The sequence below is a fragment of the Vitis vinifera genome, chromosome 3 (assembly GCF_030704535.1).
Source record: "Vitis vinifera cultivar Pinot Noir 40024 chromosome 3, ASM3070453v1".
Lineage (NCBI taxonomy): Eukaryota > Viridiplantae > Streptophyta > Magnoliopsida > Vitales > Vitaceae > Vitis > Vitis vinifera.
Genome location: NC_081807.1, coordinates 372567 through 384597, shown reverse-complemented (window position 1 = coordinate 384597; position 12031 = coordinate 372567). Strand labels below are relative to the sequence as shown.

Below are 12031 nucleotides of genomic sequence, written 5' to 3'. Positions count from 1 at the left end.
ATCAGAAGATCTTTCTTTCTTTTTTATGTATATTCATAAATTATTATAATATTAAATTAATTTTATTGAATTTTATTTTGAGGATTTGCACGCATATAAATAAAATAAATTATATTTATTCTACTATTCTTGAAATTTTTAATGGGTTCGTAAATACACTAACCAATCACTTCTTTCAAATTTCGTTGATTAGTAACTATAAAATTTAGTTTTTAGAGAATTTTCAAAGATTCTTATCTAAAATGTTGTTACCTAAAATCCTTTAAAAAAATAAATCTTATGAACGGAATCAATTTATATGGTATTAATAGGCAAAATAAAAATATATATAAAATAAATAAATTTAAAATTCAAAATTTATTTTTATATATTTATTTAAATTAATTTTAAGTTTTTTCTTGAAATTTAAATAAATTAAAATTATATAATTTTAATTATATTTTATTTTATTTAATATTAAAAAATATTATATTGATAAAATTCTAATAAAAAATATGGATTTTGACTCACTAATTTTTAAAAACATAAAAAAATAAAAAATAAAATAAAAAAATCTAAATTTTTATAAATCATATTAATCTTCACTCATTTAAAAATATTTTAAAATACATACATTTTTTTATAACTCAAATAATTATTTTCTAAAATGACCATTTTATATGTTAATAATATCAATTAATAATTTTTTTTATTGTAAGAAGTGATTTAAGATTAATAAAATAAGAAATTTTAAAAATTAAAAATATAATTAAAACTAAAAATATAAAAATAAAATATTAACTTCCACTTATTTAAAGTACTATAGTAGAAAATATAAATATCTTCGAGAAAGAGTTGAAAGTATAATGAAAGTAAATATTTTATTTTTAAGTTTTTTTTGTTTTTAATTTTTAAAATTTCTTATTTTATTATTGATGTCAACTAACAAAATTTTTATTAAATAAAATGACATGAGGGGATTTATATAATACACGATATTATTAATTAGGGATTAGAAATATTTTATTTGTCACTTCAAAATCCTGAATAATTTTTTCACAATAATTTGTATCTCATATTATATAATAAAAAGATTATAATATATTTATTTGTAAAACACTTTTACCAAATTAAATTTGGATAAATTTATCTAATATTATAAAGTAAAATGGTATTTTAGGAAATAATTAATTGAGTTTGAAAAAGTTCTATATTTAAAAAAAAAAGGAGTATAAAACTTATTTATAAAAATTGAAGTTTGTTTTTCTATATTTTTACAAATTAGTGAATAAAAAAAACTCACTTTTTATAATTATAATGTATGATAAATCTAACATTATTTTATTCAAATTATTTTTTACACTACTTAAAACAACATGAGAGTTTTATCCAAGGAGGAAGCAATTCATGGTCAGATAATCATTCGAGCTTAATCTTGGATGTTATATAGAATTTGAAGAGGTTAAAAGTTTGATTCATCCCCACAAAAGAAAAGTATTTTCAATCTGAATTACTTTCAAACAGTTAAGGAAAAACCCTACATCTAAGTGTAACAAATCATGGTTTCCAAGGCATTTATGACCTTACTCTAACAGCCAGGAAAAAAAGGGAGGAAAGCTAGAAAAATTTCCAAGTGCAATTTTTCTCTTTCTTTCTCCTTTTATCTCATCTTTTTTCTATTGGAATGATTACAACCCTAGATTTCGAATCCCAACTTCCAAGACTCATCATAAATAATTTCTCTTGCACTCTACCTCTCTCTACTCCTATTTTCTACTTCACCAAACACCACCATGCCCTTCCAATTTTTCTATTTAAAATCAAAATTATTTACAAGCTGTCATATTTATAAAATTTGGAGTATATACAGCATTTTTTTTAATAAAAATTAATTTCAAAAAATCTGTTTCTTCTGCAAATGTCAGATAAATCATTCACATAAAATCACATTTTTTTCAAAGAATGTTACTCTGATTATCAGCTGCTTACAATCAATGAAGCATCAAGTTAGAAGAGACTAAAGAGAGAATGTCTTGCAGTTATAGCAAAAAAAATGGAAACGAGAAAATTGAAAAACTCAGAACAGTCCAGAGAATGTCTTGCACCTTCCATTACTGTACCCGCATTACATTACAACATCACATCTTATAACATAACATGGATTAACTACAGCCATTGATGATCGATGGAAGAGGGTGGACCCCAGCACCTACCATTCCAGTGTGACAAGGTGCAGGTGCTATGCTCCACCACTCTTTTCTTCTCAAAACCCTTCCCAACATGGGGTGGAAGGTGGACCCAGTTCCACCATTAACACTCACCCTTCAACAGCTTATACCCTGATCTCGCTAACTGAAACAGAAACAGAAACAACTGAACTCAACTTAAGAGTTTTTATAGGATGAAACTGACCCAAATCTACATATTATATAAAATATAGATGTGATGGTGACAGGATGAGACACAGAAGCTGCTGCGGTTGTCATGTCAGACAACTCAGAAATCTAAACCCAGACAGCTAGATTTGGTTGGCGTGAGACTGAGTGAGGCAATGTGGAGGAGTGGGGGTTATGCGTCGACTCTACTACCCACGGTGCTTTGCTTCACCAACTCCCTGGAGCCATCCCGAGCTGGGCTGAAGCACAAGGGCAGGAACTCATCCCATTCACACGCAAAGCTCATCTTCTCGAAGTGCTTCACCAGCGCCTCCTTCCCCTTCATTTATCGCATTTTTTCAAATCAAACCAAAACTTAAAGATGATCAGATATATACATATATGAATTTATATATGATATTATGATACATATATATATATATATATATATATATATATATATATATATATATATATATATATATGGATTGTGTTGTGTGTGGACAGCCGGAGAGTAATGATAATTGATAAAGCAAGCTTTCAAATCAAAACCCCAGAAGCCTGTATAGAGAGAAACATGCATGGAGTGTAGTGAGATAAAGATATGATCTGATATTTGTCATCAATCATCATGATTATTGGGGGCTAGACCTGGATCTTTGCGCAGACTATTTCACGTATCTTCTTAGAGTGGAAAAGTTCCCATTTCTGATTGTGAGAAGCAAAGTGAAATCTCCACACTGCTTTTGGGTGTGTGAAGTTCACAAACGCATAGCTCTTGTTCATCCCAGTACTGCACCAACAGTTAACACAACAATAACCACATTATGTATATAATAAGGTCCTCTCAAGATAAATTGAAGTTCAGGAGTTCTTAAATTAAACGTAACATACTCGAAATCTATAGGCAAATACAGAAAGTCGAAGGCTGAGACAATCCGCTCTTCCTGATCGGCTTCTTCAGAATTCTCCAACCCTAGTTTCTGATTCTCTTTCATGCAGTGCTCATCAAGGAATTGCAGTAACATTTCACGACTGATAAAAGGACAACAGCACAAGAATTACGAAAAATACATGAAAATTTACGAAACCCCGCAAATTTAAATCACCATCAAACCTCAATATACAGATCAGAAGAACTACTATATCTTAAACGAAATTGCGCATGAAGAAGATGAATCAGAAAGAGAAGAAGAAAGGCGCATACGTGTATTTATTTGGTACGTTTCTGATCATAACGGTGGTGTCGTTGCTACCGGGTTGAATAGGCAGCACATCCTTAGGGTTTTTTTTGCGTGTAATAGGCTTCAACTCCACCTTCCCACAATACTGATTCTGATCACCATCACCAACCCTGACCCTCCAAGCCTGCTTGTTCTGGTTTTCATGCCCTCGAAACCCTTGCCCACCGCCACCTTTCCTCAAAACCCACCGATTCCTAACACCTTTACCCACTATTCTCGGACTAAACTTCTCAACAACTACCTTCTTCTCCATCACAGCTTGCTTCTCCACCTGGGTATCATCCTCAGACGAAGCCTCCACCACCGACAACTCCACAGGCGGCGGCAACTGGAGTGGAACCGGCGAGAAAACACGCTGTGGTGAGATGAACAGAGATGGGTAAGGTAAGTAGGAGGTAGAGTAGAGAGGTGTAAAAAATGGGGTTGAGAAGCTATTGTGATAGAAGAGAAGTAAATTTGAAGGCGAATAGTGGCTAGAGAAGAGAGAGGTGGGGATGAATTCGGGTGCTTGGGGGTTCAAAGTCTTCTCAGCTGCCATGGAAGATTTGCAGAGCTGCTGGAACCTCCCGGACTGAGGAAGGAGAAGGAGAAGCATATGTTGAGAGAATGAAATGGAGGGCTGAGAAGGTTTATAGAGAGGAGAGAGAGCTCCGGTTTCACGTACGACAATGTACAACTTTTTCATTGACTAGGGCTAGAAAAATAAAATAATAAGTCCAAATTGGAATAATAATAATAACATGCTGTTAGAACAAATTACTGAATTAGTTTATATTTTCATAATATTTTGGTAACATTTTTTTTCTAAAAATTTCCTATAAAATGCAACCTTTGTAGAATTTTTATACTGTTTAATTTTATAAAATAATAATAGTAATAATCTAAATGATTTTCAAAAAATAATTTAATATTTTGATATAAAAAAATATTTTTTTACTATGAATTTGGTAAAAAAAATTTATAGTTTTTGAATAATTTATATAACAATACCAAATATATATTTTTGAAAACAAAAAATACTTTTAAACATCACAAAATAGATTCAACCTTTAGAAATGTTATGAATGTTACATGGACCGGCCCCTTATGAATTTCTATTAAAGATAATTTCTTATAAAAAATTTCCATATTTTTTAAAATATGTCTTGATATAATCTATTTTTTTTAATATATTTAAAGAATTTTTAGCATATTGTATATTTAACAAATTTTACTAGTAACTATAAGAAATACTATAATAACAACTCATTTATAATTACAAATTTATTTTTAAAAATTGAACACGTGGATTTAATACTGTACTAAAAGTGTAATTGAGATTCTTCTCACTTTTGAATTCCTTTACTAGTCAAAACTCAAAATCTCATTTGATAATTAATGATAAACCTTGGAGATGCGCGTGTGAAGGCGCATGAAGAAAGTGAGCGTGGAAGAGTAGAAAAAGGATTTAATCATGATTACGAGAGGAGTAGGTATTAAATGCATGGATGCGGTGCCATTATCAGGTACGTGACATCATATCAGGGTCTATGCTTGTGACGGCCAATGTTCGCTTTCATTTATTGTTCCTCTACTCCGTAGTAGTACTGGTTGCTACTGTGATTCAACCTCTTCACACTTCCACCGTTGATCTTAGCCATCAACTTTTGGATAGCAATCCCATGGCTAAATCCCGCCCCACGACACGGTTTTCCACGATTGATCGTAATCATCATCATGATCAAGTACTCAATTTTTTTATCGGAAAGCTATATTTCTCCACAGAAGTAGCCAAAATAGGGAAGGGAAATAAATTTTTTTCTTAAATTTAATTTTCATTTTCTCATTTTCTCCTATTTTGTAAACTTTATATCTCGCATAGAGTTTTTCGAGCTAACAAACGAGCTTAAAATTAAAATAAATAAGTTAAGAAATAATTTGAGATTTTTATTTAAATTTTGGATGGATTGGGGATTATAAATAAATATTTTTTAAAAATAATTAAATTTAAATTTTTTTCATTTTTAATACATATCATATAAAAAAATCAATTTTCAGTAAAATAAATTATAAAAATAATAATATTCCATTTATTTATAAAATATATTTATTTTTAATATAATTAAAAATTAAAATTTAAAGGAGACTGGGCTGCGAGTTGCGCCATCGGCATCCCTAATTTAAAGTTGAATGTCGGGCCTTGAACCGATCATTTCGTGTAGGTAGGACGACATCGGAGCAAGCAGCGGGTATCGTTGCAGTCTCCCATTTACTGAGAGGCAAGGGAGGTGGGTCAACAGAATCCAAATGATAAACATCTTAATTTGATTTATAATTAACTCAAAAGTGATTAAACTATTAGGTGATAGATATCAGATTAATAATTTATACTATGCTCTCACGGAATATCTATATCTCGCTGGGCGCCCTTCAATGCCAACAGAGCAGCTCCATAGGCAGCTTCGGTTTGAATAGCCCGGCTCACAGGCAAACCAAGCACTCGTTCCCGAATCTTTGCCCATGTCCTATTTTTTGCACCACCGCCAGCAGTGAATACTTCATCAACCTGTGTTGCTCCCATGTCCTTCAGTAAGCTATAAGCCTTTGCCTGAAATAACAAACACTATATGTAGTCAGGCTGTATGCAACACAATCCTCTAGTTAACAACTGTCCATTCCTTTCACTCTTGTAGATATTGGGAAGAAGATGGGGGAATTTCTCTACCTCTATGCGTGCAATGGATTCAAGAATGCCGTGCAAGTACTCAACATCGCTTTCTGGCCGTGGCTGTAATCTGCGTGATAATCAAAGAAAAGATCAAACAATCCAATTATGAATCCATTTCAGCCTGCACTAGTATCACCATGTAGAGCTCCATTTCTTCCTAATGGCCAAATATAAACCATTTTGTCAGCCAGGAAGTTATTGCAGGTACCTTCCATGCAAACTAAGCCCCAGAATACACTTGTAGAATTTTGGAACAGGGCTAGAACCAAGGTGAGGTGTTTGATCGCACCTATATTTGCTTCTTCAGCCTAGTTACACTATGTTTTACGGGTTTGTTTGATGGGGAAATGTTGTAACAATGAGTAGTAATTATAAATTCTCCCGAAGATCTGCAGGGTCTTTGTTCGGATTGTTCCTAATAGCAGCAACTGATTTATATCTTAAACAAGGTGAAGTCATAAGGTTTCTTTAAGATGGTAATCATGGAAATACTTTGGTTCCTTAAGAAAAAATTTTATTTTCTTTTATTTTCTTTTCTTTCTCTTTCTTTTCTTTTTAAGGAAAAAAAAAGTACCTGGGAACCATCTTTGGGTCGGCCACAGGAAATCTTTCGCCAACAGCATGCAGAGGATAGTAATCCAGAGGAGATGCTTCCATGGGATTGATCTGTTCACTCAATTTCTCCAACTGCTCATCGGTAAAAATCTGCCTAAGAACAGCTCCACCTGTATTTGAAGCACCTCCAACAAGCCATTTATCATCAAGGCGATGGCTATACACTCCAAATCGAGCATCCTCAATCCTACTGGTGCTCAGTAGTTTAATAGCAAGTGTCGAACCCAAAGACGTTACCTAATAACAAACATTATGAACAAAATGCAGAGATTTGGGACAGGCTTTTGTGTCTAATTGCATTGTTAAATAATAGAAAACTCAAGAAGACAATAGGTGCTCCATATGAACAAAAATACAGGTGAGTCACATCTGTACAAAGTGATTGTACAGCATTCCTGCTAAACCAATCTACATTATAGAACTGCATGTGAAATTTTTTTCATAGCTAAAAAACAGAGGAGCAAGTCTGGCAGAAATCTCACAGCTTTCCCAGGTTGAGTAGCACGAGCTGCGAGAAACGCAGCAATGCTATCAGTGGTTCCTGTGCAGACAACACAATCCTTTGGAAAACCTGCCAAGTTTTTTCCAATACAACATCGGGTAAAGTTTAAGAAGACTAGAAAAGCCCGGCAATTTGCAATGCTGTCAATAATCAAAGTCAGGAATTACCAAATCAAACAGCAGTCAGTCGTGACATTTCCAATTGTCATGACCAAATGTGTAGCTCATCCAGACTCTAGAGCAAAATAGTTCTTTGTTCAATACAAAAAGGCCACAATTCTAGAGTTCAATTACTGTGGAAGTGAAAATGCTAGGTGCAGGCTCAGAACTACATGACAGGGAGCCATTGAAATGAGCTTATTTTCTCTTGACGATAATTCACAGCATTGTATTGTATTGAGAAGGAAACTTTTTGCTTGAAATTTGAAAGTTGGTGGTTTTTCAAACTTGGAGTACAATTTGTTAGTTTCATCTTTTTGCTGCTGATCATGCAAGAAAAACAGCTAGTTTATGCAACAAATGAAGGATAGTTTTTGAGAACTTCAGTGACCTGGAATGGGGGCCACAGAAGGGCCCAGTGCCATGGAGCGGAGAGAAAGGCCAGCTAAGGATCGGACAAACTTAACTAGAAAAGGCTTGGAGGATTGGAGCTTAGGCATTTAAGAAAAAAAAAAGGCAGCATAAGTTTGACAGAGGAAGGGGCAATGGAAATATTAACCCCCAATTTGAATGATCATAGTCAATGACCTTAATGAGTACTTGAAATCAATTCCCATGAAATATCCTAAAACAAAATAATATGGAAGGTGCCATTTGCTATTTTTAGATACTAATGCAGCTAAAGAATGTACATAGAAAGAACAGAACTCTGATACTACATAGCCTTCATAATTGGGACTACTAGATAGAAGGACAAACATACCGAACTGTGTTCTTATGTCCTCCTGTAAATAACCAATCGAAGCTCCAGGAGCTTTTACAGAAGGTAAAACTCGTGAATATGGCTGAGAGAGCAGCCAAGATGGATAGGAGTCATGTTCAGGATCATAGCCAACCTGTATCACATAAAGAATGATTCATTGTGTTTCCTAATTAATCATAGAGGTAGCAAGGAGCCAGAATGCAAAGGGTCGCTATACAGATTGAATTAATACCTTCAAAGCATTGTTGTAGTCAGAAATTCCAAGCTTTCCATGAAGAAGCCACAATAGCCAATCTGCTTGATGCAACAATAGTGCATGTTCTTTATTTGAATCATCAGAATTCCACCATGAGACAAGCTTGCACAGGGTAGATGAACCAGAGCAGACTGTGTGGTTTGCAGGAGCAATGGACTTTACTATTGGCAAAGCATCAGGACAGCTCTCATTGTAGAGGAAAGGTCTCCATAATGGTTCTCCTGTGGTGCTGCATCACCAAATTTGGACGCTGGGCTTAAAGGAGATATCAATGTATAAGAAAAAAACCATAAAACAATAAGCAATTTTTCTTCTTCTAAACTTATCTACCTATCAATGATCAGAGTCGTAGCTGAAGTCCCATCTATAGAGATGGAAGCAATCAATGGACGGAGACTAACCGGAACATCTTCAAGTAGTGAAAAAAGTGTCTTTTTCCAGGAGCTCACCCAATCCATTGTTTCTTCACTCTTTCTAGACAACAAAAACAAGCTTCTCAGTTTTCTTAAAACTGAACCAGCAACGGTACAAGGCACACCAAAGTTCACCATAAACTCCACTTTGACATTGAAATATTCGCTTATCTATCAATTTTACACAGAATTACCCAATTCCAAAACAAAAATTTCCCAATTCACAATATATTTGACCCATATCAACTATTAAATTAACAAACAACCATACTGAAAGCAGTTTTCACTTCACATGTCTACAGCATTGCTACAAATTGGAACATTGAACAACTTGGATATAAATCCAAGCCTTCAATTTCAATCATGCAGCATTCAAATGTCACTGGTGAATACCAATTTGTGCTATTCTCTGAGTGTTTGGCTGTTAGCTAACTTGATAAATGGATTATGTTAAGCTACCAATTCAACCTGCGACCCAAAAGCTTAAACTGATAGGTAATGGCGGTTCAACAATGCATATCAGGCTTATCAGCCACACCCCCCTCATGGGTAGTCTTTCTTTGGGCTTACAGATGGGCTCAATATATGGGGTGGGGGAGATAGACAAGCAGTGTGGTTCTAACTTGGGCAGGCTCTAAGACCATGTTAAGCTACCAATTTGACCAGAAAATTAAGCAATTTCGGTAATGGGAATGAATATCAGCCACAGATCATTGGTCCATTCAAGCCATTCCCTGATTTAAGATTCTGGGTAAGCAAAATTGCATAAAGATTTTATTTATTTTCATTTAACTACATTCGATACCATGTTTTTAATTTAAGAAAAGCACAAGGTTGAGGTCCAATAAGCCTACCATATATAGAAGGGGATACTCCCTCTTTCCTTGGGCCTGAATTGTTCCTTGCTTGTCAATAAGAACAAACCTCGCTCCAGAGGTGCCAAAGTCCATACCCAGATAAAGCCTATGACCCACTTGCCCAGAAACTTCTCCATCGTCTTTATTGCTTCCAGGGTTCATCATCATTCTTGCTTTCGCTTTGGTTGCAGTTTTATGCAGCTGATGCCTCCAAAATGGCTTTTTTGAATTGCAGCATCCTGAGAAGTTGAAATCACATGTATCAGTATAAAACGACCCATTAAAATCTGCAATTGATTCTATCAACTTTTTTGCCTTGTTTGGCTGATGGAGGGCAGAGAGATGGGAAAGAGCATGTGGGCTGCTGGATTGAGGCATGCATCTCTCTTCTTCCAGTGCTTTCTTTGTTGATAAGGAGATCAAACAAACTTTAAAGGAGAGAGCATGAGACAGCAATGCATAATACGATGTCGTTTGAAAGCCTGGAAAGTGCAAGGGTGAAAATATTTGGGGAAAAAAAAATCTACTTTTTTTTTTAATGTAATTGTTATTTTAATATATTGATTAAAATACTCTTTTTAATTGTACTTTTATAAATTAAAAAAAAAATAACAATATTATGACATGATTCATATGATTTTAACTTTAGAACTCTTAAAATAATAAAAAATAGTTCGATGTTTTCTTGTTTAATTATAAACAAAACAAAATAAAATATAATTATTTTTTATTTTCTATTCTTTCAAAAAAAGTTAAAAAGGCTGCATTCTTTTTTTTTTTTTTTTTTGTGATTTTCCTTTTGCCTTTTTCCGAACTTGATTTCAACTCACTTAAAACTTAAAAGTACTTTTTTTTTCTTTAATTATGTATATCCACAAATTTCACTTAAAACTTAAAAGTACTTTTTTTTCATTAATTAGGTATATCCATAAATTTTACATTTAATTTAAAATTAACAATTTGGCTAAAATAATTCTTATAATTTTTTGTTTATTTTGTATTATTAATTTGATAAAGATTATACTAATTTGATAATAATAATTTAATGAATTTATTATTTTATGCTATGATTCCAATAAAATATGGGCTAGTTAAGCAACCTTTCACTTGTTGAATTCATTTGATGGTTTTTTTTTTATTGTAATTATTGCATTTATAAATACACCATATTCAAACAAATTGTACCTTATTTTTGGATAATGTTACAATCGTGCGGCATAAAGAGCTTCTTTAGCAATTCCTCAAGCAGGCCAAGATATGCTGTCACCCGCTGCACAATTGCTGACAATTTGAGGATTGAATTAAAATATATCAAAATTTTAATTTTTCATTAATTTAAATTATTTATATTTGACGAAGCGTATTTTTCGCTTGATGTCCCACTGCATTATTGTCCATAATAACATATCATATATACCAAAATCTTAACATTTAATAGTTTAAATAATTAAGTTTGAACGAAGTACGTCTTTTATTGAATGATTTTTTTTTATGGGATTAAAACAATTAAATTTTTAACATTTTGAAAATGAAAGTTTCTTGAAAAAAAAAATTATGCGGGCCTGCATATTGACATATTTCTTTCATTTAAATTAAAGAACGTAGAATTCAAGCCATCAGAAATTGAAAAAAAAAAAACAACAAAGCACATTAGAAAAATAGTTTTATTTAATTGTCCCCGATTTTAAGATAGATTTTTTTTTTTGAATTTATTGTTAACCAAACTTTTATAAATTTTATGAGAAATAATTATTTTTTAAAAACAATTTTGGATATATAAAGCAAAATAAATGAAATTACTAAAATAATGATCATATTCTTACCTTAATCCATGATATTAATAACACTTTTAAATTGAGATTGAATCACCTTGTGAATTGAATTGTCAAAATTTTCAATTTACTACTCTTATATAGTAGATGAGTCACTTGTGTGGTGTATGTTGTTGAAAATAAAACAACAAAAAGACATGAGAATGAGAATGTGGTTTGAGACCTTAACTTATAAAAAATTGTACATCTCCTAGTCTTTTCATCAAATACTATATAGGAGTTATACTCATTATTTACATCCATTATGTACAAATTAATGGGTAATGGTTGATTATTAACTTTAATACGTCTCTATAATTGTATAGGTTATACTCTTACATTTTCCCTCAT

The 12031-nt window shown here is 32.6% G+C and overlaps 2 protein-coding genes across 4 annotated transcripts; both read right to left on the bottom strand.

The window, feature by feature from the left end:
- Positions 1-2289: 2289 nt before the first annotated feature.
- LOC104878779 (uncharacterized) lies at positions 2290-4283 on the bottom strand. Its single transcript, XM_010649422.2, has 5 exons — positions 3562-4283; positions 3249-3389; positions 3006-3147; positions 2572-2694; positions 2290-2331 (listed from the first exon to the last, which is right to left on the bottom strand). Exons 1-5 carry the CDS (start codon positions 4281-4283, stop codon positions 2290-2292), a joined length of 1170 nt encoding a protein of 389 aa, XP_010647724.2.
- A 1602-nt stretch (positions 4284-5885) lies between these two features.
- LOC100248617 (D-ribulose kinase) lies at positions 5886-10299 on the bottom strand. Of its 3 annotated transcripts, XM_002265736.5 has the most exons (9): positions 10185-10299; positions 9867-10108; positions 8930-9069; positions 8576-8828; positions 8344-8476; positions 7403-7491; positions 6880-7157; positions 6303-6372; positions 5886-6185 (listed from the first exon to the last, which is right to left on the bottom strand). In XM_002265736.5, exons 1-9 carry the CDS (start codon positions 10249-10251, stop codon positions 5976-5978), a joined length of 1482 nt encoding a protein of 493 aa, XP_002265772.3. In that variant the 5' UTR covers positions 10252-10299; the 3' UTR covers positions 5886-5975. The 3 variants fall into 3 exon arrangements, with proteins under 3 accessions (XP_002265772.3, XP_019074690.1, XP_010647679.1); XM_019219145.2 differs by having other exon boundaries at positions 9867-10279; XM_010649377.3 differs by lacking the exon at positions 10185-10299 and having other exon boundaries at positions 8930-9073; positions 9867-9982.
- Between the last annotated feature and the right edge of the window lie 1732 nt (positions 10300-12031).